At 40.8% G+C, this 27,156-nt stretch overlaps 1 protein-coding gene across 11 annotated transcripts in view; it reads right to left on the reverse strand.

The window, feature by feature from the left end:
- Window positions 1-806: 806 nt before the first annotated feature.
- LIMCH1 (LIM and calponin homology domains 1) overlaps window positions 807-27,156 on the reverse strand; it is a 165,746-nt gene continuing 139,396 nt past the window's right edge. For 7 of the 11 annotated variants that reach the window (XM_042871926.1, XM_042871922.1, XM_042871921.1 and 4 more), the window contains 14 exons: window positions 20,946-21,039; window positions 19,518-19,690; window positions 18,818-18,923; window positions 16,876-16,904; window positions 16,184-16,267; window positions 14,746-14,838; window positions 13,604-13,708; window positions 12,599-12,735; window positions 11,720-11,844; window positions 10,221-10,344; window positions 9,618-9,704; window positions 7,139-7,247; window positions 6,309-6,411; window positions 807-3,828 (listed from right to left, as the gene is read on the reverse strand). In XM_042871926.1, the coding sequence (XP_042727860.1) occupies window positions 3,803-3,828; window positions 6,309-6,411; window positions 7,139-7,247; window positions 9,618-9,704; window positions 10,221-10,344; window positions 11,720-11,844; window positions 12,599-12,735; window positions 13,604-13,708; window positions 14,746-14,838; window positions 16,184-16,267; window positions 16,876-16,904; window positions 18,818-18,923; window positions 19,518-19,690; window positions 20,946-21,039 (1,395 nt within the window). In that variant the 3' untranslated portion in view covers window positions 807-3,802. Of the gene's footprint in view, window positions 3,829-6,308; window positions 6,412-7,138; window positions 7,248-9,617; window positions 9,705-10,220; window positions 10,345-10,368; window positions 10,873-11,702; window positions 11,845-12,598; window positions 12,736-13,603; window positions 13,709-14,745; window positions 14,839-16,183; window positions 16,268-16,875; window positions 16,905-18,817; window positions 18,924-19,517; window positions 19,691-20,945; window positions 21,040-27,156 lie in introns of those variants that run through there. The other 4 variants (XM_042871919.1, XM_042871920.1, XM_042871923.1 and 1 more) reach the window with 4 other exon arrangements.

A 27,156-nucleotide genomic window follows, 5' to 3' on the forward strand; every position in this document is an offset into this window, starting at 1 on the left:
AGCTGAAAGCAGGCAGCAACCACTATCCCTGATGAACAGTCACCAAAGCTGTGCCCAGCAGCCTCGGTGCCAGCCCCCACCCCCCCCCTCAGGACAGCTGGTGCACCCACAGCTCCTGGCCTTCAGCTATGCAGAAATGGTGTAGTTCCATTAAGGCAGCTAGGATCCAGGCATCAGGATAAAAATCTACTTTTGGAAAAAATCAAATTGTCCATGCTTCCCTGTGACTCATCTAACAGTTGAGATGTGCTTCTGGCACAGAATCAAACCGGCCATCCAGAGTGCCCAGATAAAAGGAAGAGAAAGGGGCTCAGAACTTGGTGTGAGCGTTCTGCTGGTTACTGCTGAAGTAACCAGAGACTGATTGGGATCCACAAATTAGCATATGCACAGCCAAGCACAAACTCTTAGAAATACCTAGAAACAGAATTACCCAAGCACAAGTTCAGTTCTGCAAACCTAAAGTGTTTTATTGAGCCATCATCTGAACCACAGCCCACTGCCATCACTGAAAAGCCTTCAGAGGCTTTGGGTTCAACTCACAGCCACAACAGCCACAGGAAGCCATCTGTGCTTGCTATTTCTCACATCAGGCACACGCGCCCTTCTACATACCCTGGAGCAGTAGCCCTGGAGCTGTGTCCTTCCCCTGCGTGCCTCCCTTCCTGTCCCACTCCACTTCTGCGAGGCTCAGCCTACACCAACCACGTGGCAGCTTTTTACTGTGGGATGCTCACACCCCACAGTCCCATTTGACAAATACACCACACACAGCACAGCAAATTAGTTACAATAAGAGACACCACCAAAGGTAATCAACATTTTATTTATAAACATACATTTACTATAAAAGCTGTTGTATTTTAGACAAGTTTTCCCAATTTCCAGAGGCATTTTAGAATAAATAAAAAGAAGGAAAGATTAGTGTAAATGGTATTCAGTATCAGCACAGCAAGGACAGCAATCCCTGCCCTGACTGGACACGCACACAGGGATGGTCCCCTCCGATGCACTGACCTTTGGGACACTGATTGGAAACTACAGAAGTGCGGTGTCAGTAACACTACACAGCAAAGAAAACACACCACAGGGAGAGGGACAGTGGGACACAGATGGGCTATGACACCTAGTCAGGTTTTCTGGAGTAATGAGAGGCTAAATAAGTTTTGAAACATTTAGAACCCATTACATACATTGTACGTGCTTAGCAATAATAAATCCTTTTTGCAACGAATGCATTTACATTGTAATTCAAATGTCGTGAAGCGTTATTTTCTTTCTGTGCTTAAAGTTCCTGATAAGAAATGTATCATAGTCATGGGTTGAAACAGGAAAGAATGGAAATAAAACAAAAGAAATTAGCCTGAATGAATTTGCCATGCAAGACTCCAAAGGAAATACAAATCAAATGTAAGCTGTTGGTATGTATGATTTAGAAAACTGTTGAAAACTATTCTGTGCTGGTGAACAGATGCTCACTAAGGGGAAATCTGAAGCCTGAGGACTCTGCTGCTTCTTTTTGCTTTACATACAATCATATTCACTACAGCATGCACATCTGACACTGTGGACAGACATGGGATAAGCTGAGCAGCCCAGAGATGCTGTGCCCAATCCCTGCTCATGCATTTCAGTCCCATGCATGCTCCAGACATCTGGGGCTCTCCTCACAAGGTTCAGGATAAGCACACCCCATCTGTGACGCCAGCTCTCCTGCACACCTACACTACAGCACGGGGGGAAGCTGTGTCTGGGACCAAATAGACACACACGCATGCACTAAAGGTCTTCTTCAAAACTTAGGCCCAGGCACTGTGTATGTTCACATACCCTTAATGCAGCACATGGAACTGCGCAGATGAACGAAGCAGTGTATAAAATCTGCTTTTTGCTTTTTTCATGTTATGCATTATCTGCAGGAAAACATTACATTGACCACATGCAAAGAGTAACCATGCTGGTTACCAAAACCTGCTTACAGTAAATCATGCCACAAATCATGTTAATCAAAATATTGGGCTTCACTCTTCTACTCCCAAAGCATTTTTCTGATTTTCAGTTTTTTAAAAATTATTCCCCATGTGAAGCCCATGAAGGACTTCAGGGTTTTGGATATATTGCATCCGTAAGTCATCGCTGACGGTGTGCAACAGCTTGGTGTTTTCTAAGGCACAATTTAAGGAGGTGACACTTCCCAGCCCATCGCCATGACGTCCCCAGATGACAGCACTGCCCATGTGTTGGCAGTGACGTGCAGTTCTCAATCGGTGTGCAGCTCACATGCAAGCAGTTGCCTTTGTTTAAACAAATCGTTGTCAGCTATGTTACAACCCCAAATTATTGCTGTCCTAATAACAACTTGATTTCCGTTTCCCAGCAAATCAAAAGAAAATGGATGACCACATACATAAATCTCTATAACTTAATCACGGTTCTAAGGCAAAATAAGATGATGTTTTTCCCTCCATTTAAGTTGCATTGCAAACAGCTAAAATGGGATACTGCAAATAACCATTTCCTTTGTATTCTACAGCTGTACCACATCACCTAAACTCATCTGTGTGTTCTGACAAGCTCACACAGCTCTAGCTGCTGTTTCCACAAGCTGCAGGAACTCTTCACAAGGAGCACACACTTCACCGAAAAGCATAAACACTGGAGTAAGCCACTGCCTGTCGCTATCAGCTTCCGTGCCCGTGTTCCACGCTTGTCGGTTTTGCTCATTTTGTCTGGGAGGATGGAAAACAGAGCTTCACAGCTGTGTAATTCAGTGCTGAACTAATGGGAGAACTCTGGAGAGGGCCAAACACACGCGTATTTCTCCCCATGAGATTTCAACCACGCACAGTGTCTGCAAGTGGAACAGCAGACCTCAGAACAACTCAGCCCCTCAGCGGGATGCTGCACAACCAGGAAAGCTTCACTGTAACCACTGCTCTGCAGCTCACAGACTCACAAAGCATTGCGTCCACCCACGCCGCAGCCTCCCCCTGAATCACCCCATCCTTAAACCTCATAACAACACTGGCTTCTGAACCTGCTGAGGAGGACTGCTCCTGACGGGAACCTTGCAGTCGTTAACGGTATACAGTCTTTAGGTTTAATGAAGAAATCTTTATTTGAGAGAACACCAAGCTATAGTCATGAACATTACTTGAGGTACACAAACAAAAAATCCTATTGCTAAAGGTGCAATAATTTATTTGTATAACTCCTACCCTCCGCTGAAGGTAATATAAACACAAAACGTCTCAGAATTACAGGATGTATTATCAAACTAGTCTCTGTATAAAAAAAGTTATAGCTTCAGTTATAACAGAGCAGTCATGTGCTGTGATGCTTAGTTTTTCAAATGCAATGATTAGAGGCTATCTTAAAATCACTTCTCATCTCAACTTGGCATATTCTATAAAGGCTCTGTAAACTCAAAATTTTAATTCCTAGAAATGTTAACACAAAACAGCTTTATTGCGTGTTTATTTTCTTATTACTTTCAGGAGAACAAAGTAACAGACTGAAAATCATAAACATACCTGAAAAGGTGGGATTTGTTTTTGTTGTTATAGTACTTAGGCTTTGCCTTAACAAATATGGTCATACATATTCTGCAAATTTCTTAAGAAAGGGAAAACCAACATATTGCATTTTAAAGGAGCAGGTGCAGCACTTGTATGAGCTTTTCAAAATGAGATGAGAGCCACGATGTCCATGAATTCAAGCTCTTACAAATGATTGTCTGGAGGCAGCCGATACATGTGAGAAGAGAGTTCCTCCTTGAAAGTTACTAGCACTGAAAGTCATGTCACAATGTAGTTGGCTGTCCAGCAGCTAGAAAAACAAAACAAAGTTGTTAGCTTACAAATGTTAACAAACATTTTTCCTGAAGAAAATGGAATGCCAAGGATTTTCTTCCTTCCATCTCTATCATTAAAAAAAAAAAACAAAAAAACAACCGGGAAATATGTATCCTTTGTGCCCTGATTCTCCTCCTCCCCGCAAAGTTGGGGCACCAACTGCAAAGAATTCCGTGCCATTTGCGATCTGCACGAACTTTTATTTCATTTGCTCTGGAAGTACTTGGGGGTACATTTACTTTTAGGCTCTGCAGTGGCAAAACAGTGAAGCAAAGGGCTGATGAGTCATCTTCAGCTGTGCCTGGTTTGTGTTATCTGACAATACAGAGCCCTTGTGTCACTTGGCCACACAGAGAATCTCTTCAATTTGCTGCTCGCCTTTGACTTCAACATCCACAGATCTGTAACTGTTTGTATGTTTATCATTCAATATTGAGCTCCCCTCAGTAATTGCCATGGGGAGGTTCTGGGGTAGAGAAATAATCTACCAAAATCCCTTATCCGTTTTCATTTAGAAAGCAGAAATATACCCTGGGCTGCTATAAAATCTTTAATGCATTTTTCTCTTAAGGTTTTTCAGACTTGATTTTGGAAAAAAAAAAAAAAAAATCACCCCCAGTTTCAAATAAGCAAGATGCTGGCAGTCAAAATATTTCACTGAGATGTCTGTAAGCATTTCAGAGCAATACTGATCAACCACGGGTTTGTCAGAGATCATCAGCTGTGTACACGGCTGTGTAGGCTTTTTAGAGTTCAACAGGGCAGAGGAAAGCAACTCATTTTATATTTAGCAGCAGACTCTGTCGAACCAGAAAGCAGCACATGAGCATTGCACCAGTTTGTTCTTCATTTCAGAAGTGGAGTTCATCAAATTTAAGTTAAAAATGAGAGTGTAACCATGTTTGCAGGTTGATGACATCAAAGCAGGTCCCTTTGAGCTTGTCAACATGAACCAGTTTTTGAGATTTTGCATGAGGCACAGACACAGCACAAAGAGGCAGTATGCAGGAAAAAAAAAAACCCCAAACCTTTGCCATTATTATTTTTCAGAAAGTATCCATCTCCACAAAACCTATTCCCACAGTCATCAGCCTGATTCCTATTGTGTTCAAAATGCACAAATGCAAAATCTCCCAGCACAAAACACTGTACATCACTTCTGTGATGCCTCTTCTAGCAATGCTGCAGTAGAAATGATAATGGAATGATTTCTACAGCAGACAGGCTGACACATAATCTAATTAAGCTTTCAGCTATCCCTATGGGACCTCAATTCTTGTTTAAGCAAAAAGGATTATGAAGAAAAGAAAAATATGACTTTTATCACATTCTTCTCTTTTTTCGTGTAGATGCAGATGTCTAAATGTGCATTGTAAAGATGAGGACTTGACCTACAGGAGGGAGTTTTATGGTATCAAGACTCGAGGGAAAAACTGTTTCTAAGTGCATTAGGTTAAACAGTTGATACAAAACGTCGCTAACATTTCACAGTAGAATTTTAAAAAAGCACGAAGGAAATAATTATACAACAGCACCCCCTAGCTCTGCTGATGGGGAAATGTCGCTGACATGAAATACCTGAGAGAAAAAAAAATCAGAGGCGCTTTCCCGACTCCTGGATGTCTACTGCTTTGGAGGGAGAGAAGGAGAAAGAGCAGAAATAGGAGAAAAGTGCTCTATATCCCTACTCCTCAATTACAGCTGTAGGCAGTGTATACACAGAACACTGACAGGTAACAGGAAGGCAAAGATTACTCCCATTTTTTTTTTCTGTGCCTTCCAAAACGCTCCAGCAATTTGGTAACAAGTCTTAGAAACCCAGCACTAGAAAGAATTTTCAAGTGACTGGCTCCAGGACTGAAAAACACATTAGGATTTCTTTGACATGCAGTTATCTGGCTCAGTCTTCAATACTTGCAGCAAACTACGCCTGGAGATCCCACCACAAGGGTTCATTATGGGAAGTTACAGATAGTTCCTAATATTTTCCCTCACCTATTTCCGTACAAATAGATGTTTAGAGACATTAAAAACAAAACAAAAACTTCACCAAATAAGGCCCAGAGTTCTAGACCTAGTGGAAGTATCTGGGTTGTCTCACGTGAGGTGACAGATCCAAGCCTCCAGGACACATAGTGTGTGCACAGTATAAAGCTTGTGTTTATACACTGGAGCGACCTTTAAGCCTAATATTGCTGGACAGATATTTTCTGGGCAAGGTTTACTGGGCTTGAAAGTATTTATGTTACAAGAGGATGTCTCAAATGAGGTTGGGATGTTCCCCTTCCAAAGGCAAAGCTATGCCTGAGTTGCAAAGCCATTTGGGCATAAAGCACTTCTTCTAGGAGGAGAAAAGCCCATCAGTTAAAAGCATGGAAACAGTATTATTAGAATTCACTGTGAAATCAGAAAAAAAGAATGCACAGAGACTGTAGGACAGGATTTGGTACTTACTTCTGGATCGAATGTAACAATCATTGCAGTTCAGAAGACCATTTCTAATCCTGACATCTGTCCCACTTGCTGCATCTCCCAGCTGTCCCTTGCAAATGCCACACTGCCAATTGAAGCACAGTAAAGGACAACAGATCACGTCCTAGCATCTGTCATGGCTCTCCCAACATTTTGACTTTTGTTTCAATAGCTTTGAGAACGGTCAGAAAAAATAACCCCCCCCAAAACCCAACCCATAGTCCTGTAGAGCAGTGCAAACCAGTGACAAGTTTGCTCTAGGCCAAATGGTATTTTAGGACTGGACTTCAGCAGTCACCACTCACACAGAAATGAAGTCTAGTGATTTTAAGAGACATTTGATTTTTACGTTGCATTCTGGAGCCAATCTGTGCAGGACAAAGCTTAGAAAGGCCAGAGGTTTATTATGAGTAGAAATCTAAAAGTAAGGTTTCACAAACAGTTAATATCAACTGGGATAGAGATATCTCCAAGGGATACTTTCTGAGCTACTTAGCCAACACTATCTTGAGTCATTACCTGAGACATGGTTACAAAGTATTTCTGTGGAAATAACTGGAAAGTTATTAGATGCTTCCCTCTGCAAGCAAAGCTAAGTCTACTCACTAAGTGATAGGTTTAACCTAATATGTCTGACAACAAACACATTAGCTACAGTTAATGTTACTTTCACTTGTCCACAAACAAATGTAACAAGCGTGCAATCCTCTATTCTCTTTTCCAGTTCCATATCTGTAGACCTCAACACACTTTCTCCTCTCGCTGAATGATGACTTGAGATTTTGTGCAGGTGGACACAGTAAGAGACATACCCTGAAACACTGAATATGGAAATAAAGACCAAGCGTTTCAATAATCATGGCAGCTCCCTTGCCAAGAGGAAGCCCACAGGTGGAACAAAGCTTCTTTCCACTGACAGACCTAGGAGAAAAACACTGCTTTAAGAAAACAGACCAGAAACTAAAACACAACCAAGTACTTAAGGGGAAGGACATAATGAGGGGAAGAAGCATTAGGAGCAGGTTCACATCAGAGACGCACATTGGCCCTTCAATCATTTAGAATTTTTCTACTGGAAAAGACCATTAGTTTAACAGAAGACACATATGCTTCAAAATATTGCTTGAAATAAAGATTCTGACTGAGCTTTGGGATTAAAGCAGGCTTTTGCTGCGTTAGCCTCTGCATCTGCCACACAGCCAACCAAGCAGAAGGCTTCAAATGCTCAAATGCACAGGAGCTCAAACCTATTTCCCTATCAGTATCTGTGCTACATCAAGGGAAATGCAAGCCTCTTCGCTTTTATTTTATTTTTTCAGCTTTTTCACACTCAGATAATGCTGGTGTCTTAGCAGGACTCAGTCAATGATGAAGATATCAGAGCAGATACTCACATATATTACCTGACTCAGATTCTCAGTCTGGAATTTTCTCCATTTGTTTACAGATAGGTTTCCATATGCAAGTCAAAAGGCAGGAATGCTGCTTTTACACCTCAACCAGCTGGCTAAGTTAACAGCAGCAGCATAAGTGGTGATGCAGACCAAGCTTCAGGCACTTAGTAACTCATTTTAGCCTATGGTGCTGCAGCTACATGCCTGTTATACTCCAAGTTGTTAGATTAGAGCTGAAGTCAGACTTCCATCTGCAATGTGAAAATACTTCAGCTTTCACCTCAGATTCAGTCCTGTTTAGACATTTCTAATAGATCAGCTGTTTGATGACAGCTGGGCCCCACACACTCTTTTTCATAATGTTTTTAATGGCAGTACAGGTGTACAGTTGTTCGCTTTTCACGCTCTTCCCTTCTCACCTGTGTGCTAGCCTGCCAGAACTGATGTTCATCTGATGAGATGAACCTGAGAACAACTGGAATCTCTTGTGATTATGTGTCATACAAGTTTTTTTTTCAGCCAGGGCTGAAACCAAGAGAGAAATTTCAGGATATGTCAAGAACTTTGAGGAGATGGTTTGATGAAATTATATACAGATAAGCAAGTTTACAATATTGTGCTTCATGTTTCCAGTGCAGCAACCTAATGAACCACCAATAGAGACAGATCTGGGCTGCATCACAATTAAAAAGCTACTTTTTTTTTTTCCCCAGAAGAGATAGAAGCAGAGAAAGACTCATCACAAGCAGAAAACTGCATTTGCTTCCACCTAATCTCTGTCACTACTGCACTTATAATTTTTTATCCCACCACATATACTGGATAGCACAGGCACTTCACTGCCTTTTCATATTTCATTCTTTTTATTATTTTTAGAATAACTTCCTTGGGTTCTTCTCTTCCCTACAACAATAAGCAATCTGCTCTGATTGCCTTATCTTTGAATTCACCTTTGTCTTCACTTCTTTTCCACTATCAGAGTTACTATATGGCCAAGGTCAAATGTCAAATCAAAGAATAAAGTGTGTTGGGAAAAAAATTTAAAGGAAGTTTTAAAGGAAGTTTTCTAACATTTTACTGTAAGAATTAATTACATCTTATCCATTATTTTCAAAACTCAGATTTATTTCAGGAGATCTCAGAAAATGGAGACATGTCAGGTTATAACTTTTAAGTACTATGAACTAGCTATTATGATTAGCTGTAATGTGTAGCAATAAACAACGTGCAATACCACCAAAACTGCAGCTACTGTCAGAAAAAAAATGAAGAAATTATTAACACTAAGAATTCCCAACAGTTTCATGACAATGACAGTGGCTGTCAAGCCTGAAGAAAAATGTAATTTAAATAGAACAAAGTCTTTCTAAGGTTTCTGTGTTGTATGATTGTGCTATTTAATAAACCAATTGATTTAATACATGAGAAGTTATCAGTGATTCAGTCAAGCTACAGCTGCTATCTATTTAGAGCTGGAACATCTATTCACTGCAAAATGCACAGCTCATTGCCTGACAGAATCAGGGACACAACTTACTCCTGAGCATGTGACTACTGACAATAAAGACAATATCCTTTGGCTTAACTGCTCCGAACTCACGCTTAACTGCCTGCTTTTGACTGGGGCTTATATTATCCCATTTCAATTTCACTGAAGTTTCAATGATCAAGCAGTCCTATAGCTGCTTTCTGAACTGTGTTATTTTAAAACACAACAATACTGCTGAAGTAGGCAGGAAATAAGGGAGAGGGAGCGACAGATTTATTATGTAGATGGTTATGAGCTGCAACGCTTAGAAGAATTAATAGTGCATCTACATAACACAAATATAGTTTACACTGTAGCAGTTCACCAGCGACCACAAAATGTATTTGGTCTGCGGAATTTCTTATTGACCTTTTGTACCTGTTGGGTGACTGACTTGGTGCAGCAGGTGAGCAGGGAGACGAAGGCCCAGATCGAAAGTTCTCATGACAGCCTGCCCTAAAGCAAAGGAGAGAAAATGTATTGCTACAACTGAAAAACAAGCGAAAACTGAGGTTTTGTACTGAGAAATTCTACTGAATGAATCTCAGGATTCCCAGCTCCAAAGATTTTGTTGAAGGAAAACAAGCTATAAATTTGCTGTCCCCTGCTGTTTTGATACAATGAAAAACAACACAAATATTTTGGTTCACCACCTCAGTTTGCTTGCTATTGCTCACAAGGCATTCATTCACGTGTTGACCCCTGAGAAGGAAAAAACCTCATCAACCAAAGTTTGCAGCAGAAAGAAAATACTACTCTCTACATGTCTCCTTTTAAATGTCATAATCCTTAAAGAACTGGAATGAAACAATCTTTGCATGTTTAGAAGCTGGGGAAGAAGCTCTCAGATACTGACTTCAATGAGGCAGATTTTATTGAGCCAACTTAACCTACAGAGAATGCTGAGCAAGAATATAGAGGAGCCAGAACGACTCCTCACACTCTACAATAACCTCTATTTTGTATCCTCACCTCCTCCCTTCCCCTGTGGAGGTTGGCTGCTGCCCTGCACTCTGCCCCAGAAGTGGTCTCTGCCGGGCGTCTTCTGCGCGGTGCAGGGACTGCTTCGTCAGCAGCTGCTGGTTCCATGGGACATCTGAAATGAGAGGTGGGGACATCTCAAAGCTGAACACAAAGTGCTTTTTGTCAGTGCTGATTAACCAGTACTGTGGGTGCACCACAAAGCATGTGAGAGGTAAAGTCGGAATGAGGTGAAGACAACCATCCTGACTCTTGTAAGAAAACACCAGGAGCTGTCAGTTACACAGAGGAGTATTTTCACATTCCCAAACCTCTCCTCAGATGACCCACACCTCTTTGAAAGCACTGCTGTTTCTATTACTTCACTTAAGTTACTTATGTTTCAGATGGGTGCATAAGGACAACAGCAATACGCAGTGAACTGTAGTGCACAGGCAGCAGAGCATCCCGCCTGTGAGATGAGCATGCCATGCAGATCCTTCCTGACCAATTTTGTGGCTCACTGGTCAGGAAGGGCCTTACCTTTCAAAGCACCAACCAACTGGGTTAGAGGAGAAAAAAAGCTGTACTTGGGCCAATGAAAGGCCCGTTACCTACTTTTGATATCAATGTCAAAAAAGTCCTAATCCTGATTATTCAATGTCTTAAGGAGGGAACAAAATGTGATGTGTCAAGGGAAAAGAAGGGAGCCTGTCAGAATACTAATGGTGGAACAAATTGTGGAAGAGAACCTAGAAAAAGCCTTATTAGCAGATGTTAAGCTGTCAAATCTTTGGGTTTTGCTTAATCACAACTACAAAACCAACATGCTGGGCAGCATCTTCTGTTTTCTTTACTTAAGCAACATTTACCAGAGCACTAAGAACACAATAAAGTTGCAACAAGGTGAGTAAACCTGTTAAATTTAATAAACTGAATTTGCATTTGGAACAAGTAATAATACAGAAACCTTTCCTATCCATAGACAGTTCATTTCTTAGCATCATCAATTTTTATGCCAGACTGAAAACAAAGACCTAAAAACTTGCTTTCAAAATCTACATTTGCTTCCTATACTTTGTCCTACTCATTTTCTCTTCACAGAGAAAATTCTTCCCTTTTATGAGGGTGACCCTGTTGACAATAATACCTTGGAGAAATTCCTTCACTCCCAAACCAGCAATATCCTTGGATGCTCAAAAGAGATGTATTAAGATAAATTCTGTGTGTATGGATGATTACATAACAGATGGAAAATAACTCCAAGTGAAATTATTGAAAATGAGATTTCTACCTACAGTCAAAGCATTAATTGCTGATGTAAATAAGGTTTTAAATTTCACCTCAACACGCTTGTCTTTACTAACAGAAAACAATTCTTGAATCCAAGATATTCATTTTGAGGAAATAAGAGTACTGCAATTTCCGAACTTTCCTGAGTTAGTTTGCTAACCATTGTAAATACCCACAAGATTCCTATTTGGAAAAGGATACATGCACATGTCTCTCACCCTGAGCCAGTGGCAGATTCAACTGGGCAGGCGAGCAGCGCTCCATCACTGGCACCTGGTGCTCCTGGTCACCTCCTTTCAAGATACCCATCTCTGGGAGTCCTGAGAGCACCTTATTTCCACTGCTAAGAAAAGTATATAGATGCATAGATGAAGCCACAAAAAAAATCCAGCAACGGTATAATGGTAAAATCAGACTTTTGAATTTAAGTCTACTACGTGCACAGTTTTTGTCTGTGGGTCAGCACTGACAAACCAATGGGTAACAGTCAGGAGTTAACCAGTTTGACTCTAAACATATCATGCGTCCTTCCTCCCTCATACATTAACACTTACATACACTAGAAATCACTTTGGATTTGTGGAAAATGGTTTATTTGACACAGAAACAGCTTTTCTCAGTGTTAATTATACACTATTCCGCACCATCAGATGCCTCTCTTGTGAAAGCTGTGTTTACCAGTTTGATGAAGACCAGGACTTTGAACACCACCTAGCAAGTCTGAATATGGCATTTCCAAGGTAATCAGGTAATCTCAGAAAGATTATGAGTGAAAATAGCTACTGCTTCTCCATTCATCCATACGCCTAGTGAAATTCACATGCAAAGTATAGTGCAATGCCATACTCAGATGTCTGTGCTATCTAAGCTGTAAGATCTAATTCTGATCTGGATGATGTGACAACCTCTCAACAAAGCTGAATGCTGAGATGGTGAGGTTTCTGATACTAGCACTGTGTATGCCATACATGTGTAAGCCTGATCAGGCTGTATTACACCTAACACCAAGCCAAAGAGGTCAGATGCTCCAGCATCAATCATGGGCAAATGTGATGTTCCAGAACTCTACAGAACAGAAAGCTCCATGGGGTCCATACCTCCTCTTTTCTTGCCAGCCTTCATTTTCCTTGTTTTTCAGAGATGGCATACTGTCCTGTTCCCAAAGCAGCTTTTTCTGCCTTGTAACTTCTTTTGGTTTGCCTTCCTCTGGAGAGCCATTTGAATCACTTGTGTTCTGGAAAACAGCAGGAGATGGAACCAGGAGCCTCCCTTGAACTCAGCATTAGCACACATATGAGAACCGCACAGGCTGCACTGAGGTATATTGTGTAGCATTGTAAATAACAAATAAGCTAAAATAATAAAATAATTATATTAAGTGGAATGTGAAACAAAAAGTTATATATTGACCAACTATGAGACAGCATTCAAGATTTCTCATCTGGCGGAAAAGCTTGAATGAATTTGAGAAGCTAAACAGACCTTACTGGTCTGGGAATCCTGCATTTATTCTACTGATATCCTCTGAGGTGTCATTCTCTGTTCTGTGGCAAACAATTATATGCAAGATACACCAAGTTAAACATTCTGCATGGCAGAATGCATAAGAGAATCAGAGAGTAATCATCCCGTGTTTGTTTTGCTGCTTTCTAGAAAGGATGATCAGTGAGAAAAGGAGGAAGAGTGAAAAAGCCGGATTCAATCTCAACTTAGATGTGCTTAAAGCACTGTCCTACAGTTATGATTTTGGATGCAGGGAAACAACTTCAGATTTTGTTGGCTTTGAGAAGGTAGGTAAAACAAACTGGAACAGGTGACTTTTTTCACAGCACAAGTCAAAGAAGAGAAGCAGCTGCAAAAGAAAGAGTTTCACCCTCTATTCTAATAAAAAATGGGACTATGGCAGTTGGCTTGGGATTTTAGTTCTTTGCTTGTAAAAATACACAAGCTACACTAATCTGAGGTATCACCAGCTATGAAAGGGATCCAGGAAATACTCTTACTCTCATTGTTCCCACACTGTTAGCCTTTAGCAAAGATTGAAACTCTGCACTCAAGATGGCTTTGACTTTTATTGCCTTATGACTCCACAAGAAACTCACCGCTGTTTTATTTCCTTCAGTGGTAGAGGAAGAAGAGGATAGGAGTTCTGCAGAATTTGAAGAAACAATGAATGGAACTACAGTATCCTCGATTATCTTACGTTCCTAAGAAAAAAAGAGAACCAGGAGAGAACAAGACTTAAAAAAAAAAATAAAAAAAAAATCAACAAACAAAAAAAAACCCAACACCAAATAAGCAGAATGTCACCTATATGCTAAAAAATAGAAGCATTAAGTTTTGAATACATTTTTGTATTTAAATGGCTAGGTAAGGGCTTGTGTTAACAAGAATAATGGTAATAACTCAATTTTTAATTCACTTCAATGTTTTGTACTCTTTTTCCTTGCATCTTACTCCTTTGAAATGGGATGTCCAAAACTAGCCAGAATATTCCAGTTGGGATGACACCACTGTTTCTCACAACGTCAGTCAATGAAATTACATATAAAAAAATGAAATTACACTTGGTACATAAGAAATGTATTCCAGAACTTGAAAAAAATTACCTCCTGTTGAGACCACAAGCATGATTCTCAAGCACAGATGATAAGACATCAATTTGTGTAATGCACAATTAGACAGACAACATTGATATTTTCCAATTTCCTGCAATAATGACTTACATACAACAGAATAAAAATATTTTTGTCTATATTGTTATTACTCTACAGCTGCAAGCTTTGAACAGTTTCTGCTTTTTTTTTTTGCTTTTTTTTTTTTTGTTTGTTTTTGAGAAACAAGGCTGTTTAACAACACATCTACATGACGATGCCCAAGGCAGACAATTTCCCCTGGAATTCCACCAAGGCACCAGGTATATGCCAAAGCACAAAAGGCTCTCTCTGGAGGGGAGCCTGAGCATGCCCAAAAACAACCGTTATGACTCACCAGACTTGCACAGCAATCAGGCACCTCCACCAGTACAGAGATTCTGAGGATACTTATCTAAATATTCAGATAGTTTTCCCCAGTGCCTATGGTAGTATTTAAGTGAAATAATTCTCCTGAGAATTCAAACTTGAGAAGACTTTTTGCTTATTAACTTAGTGGGATTTTTTTGTTTTTTTTTTTTTTTGTTCATAACTGAGTGCATTTAAATAGAAAAAAGTAAATAAATAACCTCCTCCTTTCAGCTTTATACCTCCTCGTAGTATCTACGCTCCTCCTCTTCAACTTCTCTCTGTGCCTTTTCCCATTCCTCCTTCAGTTTGTCTTGCTCCTTCTGATACTTCTCCTGTAAGTGGAGACAAATAGAGGTGAGTACAAAGCATTCTGTATTAGAAGTAAATTCTGTAGCACCTCCATAGTGAAAATAAGCCTGTCAAGAATGGCTTTATAAGAAACATGATGAAATACAAATGTGAATCCATGCGTCTCAAAAGTTTCCTTTCTTCTTCCTACTAATTTCTAGCTCCTACAGTTAATACAAGCAACCACAAAAAATTTAATTTGTTAGATATTTTTATACACTTTGCAAGAAATGAAATTTATTCTAGACAATGTCAATAATTCCTTGTTTGTTATAAAGTTTTAAGAGTTGCAAAAAGCTACCACACATCCCAAGGCACTTAAGCATGCATTTTGGCATTAACAATTTCAGCAAAGTAGCATAGAAACAAACAGGTTTTACAGATGTTGGTATTGGCACTAATGTAAGAGAGATGCCAGTACAATTTAGTGAACGATGAAGGCATGCGCAAGTTTAGAAGATAAATAGACAGTGTTTAAAGGTTTGAAGAAGGTAAACTCGTAATTGCTATGCAATTCTTTTTCCTCCTTGATGGGATCATTTCTTGAGAATAGTTTTCACACAACTTTATGTGAAGATTTAGCACAAGGAGATCTTGAAAGAGATTTTAAAGACAGGGAAACTCAAGTTCTCAGGTACATTGCACTTCTCCCAGCTAAGACAAAAGCAAATTTTTTTTTACAGTATAGTCTCACCCCAGGCAAAAACAGTGATTGTTGAGAATGGGTTTCTTCCCCTCGCAAAACAAATCCAAACCAAACCAAACAACACAAAAACCCACTACCTCTGTGTACAAATTTTGTTTGATGTTCTCCAAGAAGAACATGTAAATGAAGCAAAAGTCTACAAGAAGCTAATTAAATTACCATTTTAAAGAAGAATTATGTTAAGAGTCAAGGTTAGTAAAATATCAGTCTCATGAAAAAGGCTCAAAGTAATTAACAGTTTACACTGAAGGTAATTTAAATATAGTGGCAAATTAACACTTGGCTGAACTCTGTAATGGAACCCAGAACTAAGACCTTCCAGATTCCCTGAGGGTGGGAAAGGGAGAAGTAAGAATGCCCAAACCACAGAGAGTGCACGGCTCATTTACCTGCCAAAGAACTCACTTAACTATCCACAGGGAGTGGTGATAAATACAGCTGGCCATGATACTGCCAGATTCATTAAGGTGTGATCTATGTTTTGATACTGAAAAGTTCAGCCAATCTTACCAATGCTTCAAGCGTGGAAGACATGACATGAAACACTCAACTTTAGCGCAAAGGGACAATGCAGCTGGAAACAGCTGAGCCATGGAGTGGAAGAAAAGGATCACGTTCCTTACCTGAAGTAGGCGTTCTTGCTCATGCTGCCACCTCTCCTGCCGCTTCCGCTCTTCTTCTGGGTCCCAGGACCAGAAATTGAAACGCTGGGGTGAAGGAAAAGCAAGCTGTTAGACTTCAACACTTCACAAGGCTACCACTTCACCTAGTCTGCTCTGACAGTAATGCTAGGGTTGTAATGCAAATTCTGAACTAGATAATGGTTCTCTTGGTGAGCAGACAATATTCTGAGCTTCACTGACACTTGGGATTGCCTGTGGGTATCTAAGTGAGACAATAACCACTTGGTTTGCAAAGAAAGGCTTGGGAAGCTACAGCTGGGGGGGAGAAAGAAAAAGAACTGAAAGAAAGCTCTAAGCAGCGCTGAACAGAGATGCCTGCAGGTACCCAAATTTAAGAAAAACTTCTATTTTTTTTCTCTGCAATCTTCTTTTCAATATGTAAAGCAATTTGTGAAGGTAAAATACATTCTCTCATTTCATGTCTACCAGCACAACAGCTTAAGGAATTGCTTTACATTTTTATCCAGAAAAGAAGACTTAAGTTACGGATTCAGATGATGTCTTGATTTGGGTTCTGTTTTTCTTCTCTCATTCTTAACTGGGGACGTTACAAGACAGTTTGGATAAAAACTTCATTTTTGTTAAATACATATCTCTAAACCAAAACAACAATGCAAAAAAAAGGTACTCACATTTGATTTGTCACTACTGCCAGGATCAGCTATTAAAAAAAAGAAAAAAAGGGAAAGGAAAAGTTAAAACACAGCAAAAGAACCCAAAGAGCTCAGTCTGCAATTAATGCTACGTTGTATCTGCACAAAAAAGCTTCATGTTAGTTTCCTACTTGCTCCTGCAACCAAATGCAGAGAGGAACTGCAAGCAAAGAAACCAGAAAAATAGATCATGCCCAACACCAACAAAACTACTTCTGATTGGGATACAGAAGAGCATGATTGTAACTAACACCAGATGCTACTCTAAAACTAGCTACTGTCATCTACTTCTGGCCACAGCGTTAGCGGGATCTGGACACTGAGTGCTACCTGCTTTGATCTACTTTTCCCTTTCAGGCTCTGTGCAAGAAAGGAAAAAGCACAGCAAAGCGACAAGGATGGAACTATACTATCCAAGAGCCACAGTTACGAAGAGGACCATTGCCATTTTCTACTGAGACATCTTTGGATTAGGTTGATTAGAACAAATTGAGGAAGAAGTATTTACAGGTAAGTGATTCCATTTGGGTGCTGAAGCCAGAGCACCACAGCAATGCGTAACCCAACAGCTCTTTGTCAACTGTGCAACAGGAATAGATGTTTTCTACAAAGGCGAGAGGAAGGATGAGTCCCCGTGACTGCCGGCTCTCACCCACCCCACAGCTCAGGATGCCTCGGACTGGAGGCAGTGGAGGGGTTAAGCTGCTCTGCCCTTCAAATCGTGATTACCTGGCTGTGAGAAAAACCGGGAGCGCCGCCAGTCATTCCGCACCCTGAGCGGAACTGTGACCCCGCGGGGCGGCTCTGCAGGAACGGCACAGGGTCAGAACAAGAAACTGTGGTCAACAGGTGAGGATGGGCCATCAGACCCATCAGCAGGGTTCTTACTGCAATAGCTTTGTAAAAAGCGGCCCAACACTGCTAGCTCTTGAAGGACTTGTAGATCTCATGGAGAACACAGATTTGAATACTACTTTTGCAATATAGTCCCTAACCCTATATCTTACAGAGAACAGCTTGGGTTGGAAGGGACCTTAAAGATCATCTAGTTCCAAGCCCCAGTATGAGTTCTAGCAATAGTGCTAATTCACTCTTACATTCGTTTCTATTGGAGATGCACATTTTAAAGGATTGTGGAACCTTATTTGTAATATACGTGCTGTGAACACTAGAGAGCAGCCAAGTGTTTCAGCATCACTCACAACATGCCAGGGAGACCTACACTCTGCTATCCAGTATTTGAACTGATTTGTGCTTGAAACTAAACAGTATTACCTTCAGTTATTCTTATCCTGAAAACACTCTGATAATCATTACTTTACTTACACATACACAAACAAGACAGCTTCAGATAATTACTCCCTTCCTCTTTCACGATCCCCACATATATGCATCTCTAAAATCAAGATGAAATAAAACAACTAAACATTACCAATCTCAAGCAAAACTTTGTCAGGAAGGCAAAAGAAAAAGTTCTGCTTTGCAGGAACTTGTGATCTGCACAGGTCAAAGATGTGGCCAGATACAAGCATTGTTTATCTATAAACATGAGCTACAGCTGAATGCAGAATTAATCTCCCGGAATTTTTGTTGTGAGATAAAACCAATCACTAAGCCATAATAGTCATGGCCATAACACTGCATCCTAACAATTGCTAAGCTTGACAAGTGCAAGTTAGTGCCTATCCTGTTCCCCCTCCTCCATGTCATAATCCTGCTGTTGCATTTAAAGGGAACAGCAAGAAGAGTCCTTTGCATCACAGAAGTCAGACTTCTATCAGTCAGATGAAAGTAGAAATAAAATATTTTATCTCTTGAAATCTCCAGTTCAATAATTAGGCATTTCCCCCTGAACACAACACACACATCTAGTTATGTTCAGCCGAGTTCTTTGCAGCTTCCAACCTTTCTTTTTGCTCACCTTGCAGATCAGAATTATGCAGAGTGACCTGGCTGGTCTCTGGCAATTTCTTCAAAAATGGCAATACTACACTCCCTTCTTGTTCTAGGGCATTCGGTTTCATTACCTGTTCAGACATTTTGGAACAGAAAACTGCATTAAAAATCAGCAGATACAATCAAAGGTTAACTTAAAACCCTTTCCATTTATTTTCTGAAACAACATTATTAAAGATCAGTAAGTTTCTGTCTCCAGAATTACAACGTAGACTTGCAGTATTAAGTTCTGGAAAATAACCGTTAGTTCAGTATTCACACTATCCTGCACACCAAAGCTCATTCTAACCCAGGACCAACAACTAGTGTTATCAGTATGGTCACAGCCATTCTTTAATGCTGTGCTTATTCAACACTTTAAGAAGACTATGCAGCAAGCCCCACTGCTTACACCTTCTTAATGTCTTGCTCTCCCAACAGTGGAGGCACTGGGCTTTGCAGGCTAAGCATCCAGTTTCTAGGTTCCTCCAGAAGGAGGGACTCTTGATGATCACTGGATTTGGTACAGAGATCAACCTTCAGCATCGTTTCTTGACATATTTTGAAGGAACTCCTGATGTAACGTTACACAGAGAGGAAATATCAACCAGCTATTTGCACAATACACATTTCTTTGTGAGGTCCACCTTTGTTTCCTTTTCCACTTCCTTTCTTGCTGTACATACCTCCTGCATAGCAGGGAGCGCTGCCTTCTTCTGCTTCTCCACTTCAGGTTTCTTCACATCTTTCTCACATGGAGCAGTTTCCTCAGGAGGGACAGGACTAGGAGAAAAGTCTAAGCTCTTCACAACAGGGCTGGCACAAACTACAGTTGACTTGAATTGCTTTTGTTCTGAACCTACTCCACATATACAAAAGAATGTCATTAGGGTACGATATTTTTTCAAATAAAATACTGACTTATTTCTTACAGTCCAGTTTCTTACTGAGCATATTTTGAGCCCACAAACTGGTTATGTATATACATACACTTTAAATCTCTTTTCTGCAACACAAGTAAAGTGAATCTCTCAGGGAACACAAAACTTTAAGGATGAAATACACCTGACAGAAAGTAGATGCTGACACTTCACTTGGTCACCACCGTGGGACATCTGTCATGGTCAACAAAAGCACAGAGGCACTTCATGGGGGGAAGGACCACTCCATTATATCAGGTACTTCTCATTCTCTGAAATGAGCTGCAGCCTACAACATGCCTGCTGAGGTACAGATCTCTGTGCTGCACATTCCAAAGCTGTGTGATGAAGCCTTCTCTAACATGCTATCCAGTTACTCACATTGCCTACTCTACAAGATCACACAGCTTGGACGGCATCTACCCCTGCAAAGCACACACCATGAAAATCCACCCTTTTACTATTTTAGCTTTTACATTCTCTCAGTTTTCTTAGTCAGTTTCCTTTGCTATCAGTGCTTAACATTTAGTGTTTCTCACAGGTGTGGAGCCCGACAAAATGCGGCTTTGTTATTTGTAGACAAACATCCCCAGCTTCTCACCACTGACTGTTGAGAAGAAAATTGGCTGGTTCAATGCTAGACTGCAGCTTCTGTGTGATTTACCAGGTGGAATTCCGGATTGTTAAGCTCTGTGCTGCTATGCAATGATTTTCCTACCTGAAAGGCTGGTCTGTTTCTATTTATGAGACCAAGTATTTAAGTCAGCTGACATTGCTAACAGCCAGTGTGCATCACAGCTGTCAAGAAAAGGCTGGATGTGCTTCTGATCTTGGGGTGATGGTACCCATTGATGCTTGAGAGCAAAGCTCTCATTAGGTCACATTTATCCTCAGAAATCAGATCAGTGTATTTACATGCCAATTACAGGAAGAGATTTCCTTTAAACACCTATTTCAAACAGTACCTTTAGCTTACCCACATCAAGCTGAACTTTGATAGATCCATTTTAAAAAAATGGACAAAAAAAAGTTCATGATTTCAGTATGATAAAACTTGTATTTTGAGACTTTGAGTAATGCTTCAGAAACACCCTCATGAGCAGCTTTGCATTTTACGAGCAAATTAATCTCCCCAAATGAGGGAGGCTTTTCCCTGGATGGGCAATCAGCCTGGGGCAGCAGCCATCCACCCACCTGGGGACAGCTCTGCTGGGCTCCTGTGTCCCACTGCTCCAGGGTTGCCTTCTGCCTGCTGGCTGGTGGCCGGATCCGCTTCCCCCAGCAAGGTCTGTGGAGGAGTGAGACAGTCAGTACAGTGGAAATGGAAAGATGTATGACAGAAGGTCAGGTGCTTGCTGCTGCTCTGTAACCTGATGGGCTGTTTAGAGCTCATTGGGAAGCAGCACGCAGAATGAGCTCGTGAGCAGCTCTGCTGCTCTGGCACCAAGTCACTGGGCCTTAGTCTCCTCTTTTGAAAGTTCAGCAGCAGCCATTATGCAGTTGCTTTAGAACAGCTCATAACAGCTTTTAGAATTGTAGGATATCTCAAATTGTGTTAGCTGGAGATAAGCATACATTTCACCCCCAGTTTTCTCTTCCAGAATAACACCAAAATGTATGCATCAGTGAAAAAACAGCACATAGGAGGGCTTTAGAAGTGTCAATGGAATTAAATACTTCCCTTATTTCATGGCTGTCTAAACAATCTGTTATCTGAAGGGAAAAGCCAGAGTTGGTATTGAAGGTAATGAAATACTTGAAAAGTTATTGAAAGAGTGCTGAAAAATACGGTGAGACCATATCAAGCCCATAATCCAAATTGCTGTGAAAAGGCAGCTTCCTGCCCCAGCACAGCCTGCTGCATAGCTAACCACATCAGCAACACACCAGCAACATTCCAGCTGATTGATTTAGCAGCTTCCACTTCACATCCCATTTCCCAGTAGGCAAACGAAGGAACACTGCAGCAAATCGATCAGCGGCTGATCTAACACAGAGAGAAAATGGCGCATTGAAAGGGAAAGGAAAAAAAGCAGATTACTTTTCAAAATGAAAAGCAACCATATCAGAGCTGGCCTATCGTAGATGTCCTTTCCTGTCCCTGTCTCTCATTTATCAACAGCTGCAAGAGTGGAATGATGAAATTTGCTCCTTTCTGGGGGCAAGATTCACACCTCTACCTTCTGCATGGATCTGTTCTGCATCCCCAGAGACAACTGTGAGTCTACAGCCCCTCAGCCACTCACACTCACACCCTCACACCCCATGGGCTGTCCTAGCTGTGTCACCAGGAACATCTGGTCAGTATGCCAGTGCCCATGGATACACGCCGGCTTTGGAGAGCTTTGCTGTCAGCAGCAGGAGCAAATCCCTGTTGCCTTTCTCCTCTTTCTCCTCTTGGGGAAGTGTACAAGAGGCGGGGAATGGTCTGGGAAACCACTCTGTGAGCAAGGTCTCAGCGCAGGGCTGTGGGTAGGGAAGTGAGCAGAGCAAGCCCACAGGCAGTCAGCAGCTGGGAACAGCAGGAGCAGCCAGGGGCTGAGCCCTCACCTTGCAGCAGGACAGACGCCAACGGCAGCTTTGAGCATCCCAAGTGGCAGCACATCCCCACCTGTGCTCACTGGGGAGGGCTGCCCCAAGCACTGCCTGCTGCCTTCCTGTACACCTAAGGCTTACGCTCCAGGCAAGGCAGAGGTGGCAAATCCAGGCAAACACAGCAGGTTTGCCCTGTGCCATTCTATTGCTCTCTTCTTCCGCATAACACATCTGGGCCTTCCCCAGCTCACCTTTTCCCTCCAACCTTGCCCAAAACAGATATAAGTATTAATTTCTCTTCTAGAACAACCAGGCAGCGTTACAAATTAACATTTCCATCCTTGGAGGCTTTCAAAGCTTCAGTGAATAGTAACTCGGTCTGCTCCCACACCTCTCTCTGCTTTAAGCAGAGGACTCCATTAGAGACCTGCAATCTGAGTTATTCTGTGGTGCTACAACCTCTTAAAACTAAATAGCTGACATTGAAAACTCAGTGTTTGCCCTCAACAAAGCACATTTTAACTGGAAATTCAAAAGGCACCTACCCATCAATCCTCTTTATTCACTGCCCTAAAGCATAAATCTTCCAACTGTTGCATGTTTCAACCATTAATCTTCAGATTATTATTATTTTTGTTAAAGCAACAGAACTCACGCTCCCCTCTCAAAAAGCAGCTGCTCAAACTGCAAATTTAAGAGGTTGAGCAAATGCATTGAGCTGATGCAACCTTCTCCAGTTCTAGGGTTCTCTTGAGTACCTACACATGGTGCTATGTGCTGCTGCTGTCCTACATAAGTGAAAGTACAAATAAATCTACCTACAATCTTAATATCCAGTACGAAGGTTGAGTAGGGTATAGGTACAGATGTTATTTATGGAAAAGAGAAGTTTAAAAAAAGAAAAAAAGAAAAGAACTACTACTTGCTGCAGGAAAAATGAATTTGAAAATGACACGCTGCTGCAGAACCCCTGCTCCTGCTCATGAGACTTGTCTCTTCTTCCCTCCACTGAGAAATTATATGTTAGCAACATAAAGCTAAAAATACGAAACTGATTAGTAAGTAATTTACAAAAAAAAATTAAATGAACATCACTGGGGAATGCTCATTCCCAGTATATGTAATTCTATTTATAATTCCAAGTGATGTAATATTTTCTTTTACCCACAGGTATATGATACTTCTAAAAATGTTTTACCACAGATTATCACTTGCATTTCATAAGTATTTTGTAGTCAAAGTATGATATTATCACTGAATATGGAAAAAACATTAAACATTTTAATAGCAGCTGCAAAGTCTGTGTTTTGACATGGCCACTGAAATCTCACAGATCTCACACTTGAGGACAAAGGACCTACACAGACTGTATGCACCACAGGTATTTGTGTGGGAAGAGGCATCACTTACTCTGCTACACGTACCTCAGAGGGAAGCTCCTACGCCATGTTACCAAACGCCTGCTTGGTGTGACAATAAATCAGTTCAGCTCATGGCAGAAAGGACTTCTATCCCACGAACAGGCATTTCTTTAATTATGACCGCACAAGCCAAAAACAGCCACAATGCTTATTGCTGCATCAGGTCATCATTAAACCCTAAAAATACTCTAACTAGGAACTCCCAAAACACTGAACTTCACAACTTCTACAAGAATTCAAACTCCAAATGAAGTTACAGTAGAACTTTATTAAACCTCATTATAAATTAAACCAAAATGTAGGTCAGTTAACACTACTTGTACACAAGATCACATAAAATGTTAATAGTGTATTTTGTATGAAAACGTGACAAAGCAAGCTGTCTAGAACCAGCAAGAACACAGAGAAATATGGAAGAATCAGGTTAGAACTGAGGTTTGAGTTCTGTAAAACCATTCAGGGATGTAATTGGTTGCAGTATCAATAGCCACATGTACAAATTACCCAATACATCTTTTAAACTTCTTCAATGGAAATTGTATACATAGCATTATTTTCCATGTTCTACTGTGAGATTTTAAAATGCCATACCATGGTTTTCTAATCAGAGCCAGCATTTTGTCTTCTGAATGGTAACACTAACATGACCGCGGGCTGCCACAGCCAAGTGCTGTGTGTGCCATGTCCATGCAGTACTACCGCCAGAACACTGCTCTGACTTGCTAAATCATCTGCCTCTTTTACTGGCAGCTATATAATGCTATAATCAGATCAGCTCTTACAGCCAAAGACAGGGTGGATCAGTAATTGACAGAGAAGACTTCAAAGTGTTGAAAGAAACAGTGTTAAGTATTCCTACTAGAGTTATTTGTTCTAGTTATTATTGCTCAGTTGGGACGTAAAATAATCTCCCATCACTGACAGACACTGAAAATTGGATGGGGGCCTGGAGGATGGGAGATATGGATATTAAATTCATAACCACATCTCAAGCAGAGTTCTGTTCTACCTACTTCAAAGTTTCATTTCTCCTATATCTCACCCTAACTATTCAGGTAACCCAGCCCTCCTTGCATCTTCCTGTACATGGCTCAAGGAAAAGCTGTCAATCTGGAACATATCTACTTACTCTGCAAGTGTTTCTTGTAATGAATCAAAGAACAAAGACTTGTCTTACCAGATCTGTACAAATCAAGATTTCAGTCCTGTTCTCTTGTAGTTTGGCCAACAATCCCCAACCACAAGAAAGCTTATACTTTAATCTCAGTTCAACCAGTGGATTTTTGAAGATGAAGGAGAGTGTTACTGGGATATAGAAAAAAGTTTCTTCTTGTGCCAAGTAAGCAGTGAGTAGAAATGGACATGTTTAAACCAGCTAACTAAAAATTAAAAGAAAGCCTCAATCTTCCCCCACCCGACCCTGATTGTTTTAAAGTTGCTGTCTACATTTATTTTCTTTGTGGTTGATCAGAGCAAAGCTATAATTAGAACTATAGCAAGCCAGTCATTTCTAAATTGTTATTCAAAGTTTGGTTAAAGTAAAGTGATGTAACTCTGACAAATTATTCCCTCTATACTAAAATCTGCATGAATATTGTTTTAAAACAAAACATTTATTTTGCCAACTTCTAATTCAAAGAGTAAGAGAATACAATTTCTCAGTATTTGTAATGTGTGTAACTGCTATGTATATCAGAAAGAAAACAGAACCTAATGGCTGACAGATAGGACCAGGCTCTGGAGATGATTTTCACACTGTTGCTGGCACTATCAATGCCTGACCAGAGAATTCTGAGCATTTCAATTTTGGGGCCCTTGCCCCAGTTTTTGCAACTGTAAAAGGGAGCTGTGTTTTTTCTGCCACCTCTCTTAGCTGCACATTGCTCCGCAAATACTAGTGGGTATTTTCATTCTGCTGATAGGCCAAATTTACCCTTCCATGCAAAGTCACCCTTCAATCAGAGACAAAATATGACAAGCTACTTTGAATCAGGGCAAGTCTGCTGTAAAATTCAAAAGAATCTAAGAACCCTAAACATATAATACAGACACAAGCAGTTTCTTGAAAATATTCTTCTTTACCATTCATCCTACCTGCTGCACCTTTTGCATCCCAATCCATAATGAATTCAGACAGGAGTTGCCTCTATTTCCTACTCAGTCTCTGAACACCAGTCATTACAGGGTTCACATACATGTGAGGGTGCTTCTTTGTCAGAAGCGCAACCTCCACTGAGGTATTACCCTTACAAAAAGACTCCTATGTCTTTCTACTCCTCAAACTCCTAAATCATACTGGCATTTCAAGAGGTACAACTCAACTAAACTTTTTTTCCAAAATTCAGGCCAAGAGAGCTGTTGAAGTACAGCTGCACAGCATCTACCCATATTGCAGACAGTGCCTGAGGCCAGCCGAACAGATTTAGAGCGGGGCTATGGAGCTTCAAAGGGAAGGCTGCCAGGCAGAGAGAAGACAGGAACAGCCACTCTGACAACTGAACTGAAACAGCAGGGGAGCAGCCAGCAGAGGGATGGAGGAGGAAGGGGCATGCAAGGAACAGGAAGAGAATCAGATGAGGAAGACAGGAGGGACAAAGGTAACACGTGTATGAAAAGGAATATATGTTCTTACAACAGAGAGAAGAGGAGGAAACTGAACAAATAAAATACAAAAAGAAAACAAATCCAGAGCAACTGAAGGGAAAAAGAAACACCCTACCCTAGAAACAGCATCTCCTAGCAGACAGAGGAACAGCCTGATTCTTACTCCAGGCTTGGGAAGGATATAACTAACAATTCTCTATAACAATCAAGAAAAGCGTAGAAATAACCACAATGAAAGTGAGCTTAGAAAAGCCTTTGAAAACATGCATTGAAAATACTGCATCTATTTGTAAATTTTCTTCTCAATGGAAAATACATTAGTTGCTTCTTTCATTTTAGCTAGCTCTGCTTTTTCATCTTGGCTGTTTCTTATCCCTGCTCACGTCTTCTGCTCTCCTCAAAATACAGTAGGGGTTAGCATCAGACAGAAATTCTGTAAGTGGGTCAAACTAAGCATATGCTTGATCAGCCCGCTACAGAGAAAAACTATTCTTTTGAAAAATGCCACACTATTACCTTCTCACAGAAGGACAGAGTGGCCAACTGAGCTGCTGTTTCATGTGACAGTAGCAACATTACCATTAGCTAGAAGAGTCTTAACTTCAGCCTTGCCCTGGTTTCCCCAGCTGGCAGAGACGCAGTGGCAGCTTCATAGGTTTTCCTACTTCCAAGGTGTTTTACAAGGAGTGGGACAAGCCCAAATGGCTCTTTTCTTTCCACAGGTGGATTCTCAGCCTTCTTAAGAGGAGCTGTATCTTCAGAAATGCATTTAATACTCTGAACTCTGCAGATATACGCTGACATCACTGTACAAAGTTGTTCAGAAATCAAGGGAAAACAGGAAG

The sequence above is a fragment of the Lagopus leucura genome, unplaced genomic scaffold, assembly GCF_019238085.1.
Source record: "Lagopus leucura isolate 7727_CA_CO unplaced genomic scaffold, USGS_WTPT01 Super-Scaffold_100004, whole genome shotgun sequence".
Taxonomy (NCBI): domain Eukaryota; kingdom Metazoa; phylum Chordata; class Aves; order Galliformes; family Phasianidae; genus Lagopus; species Lagopus leucura.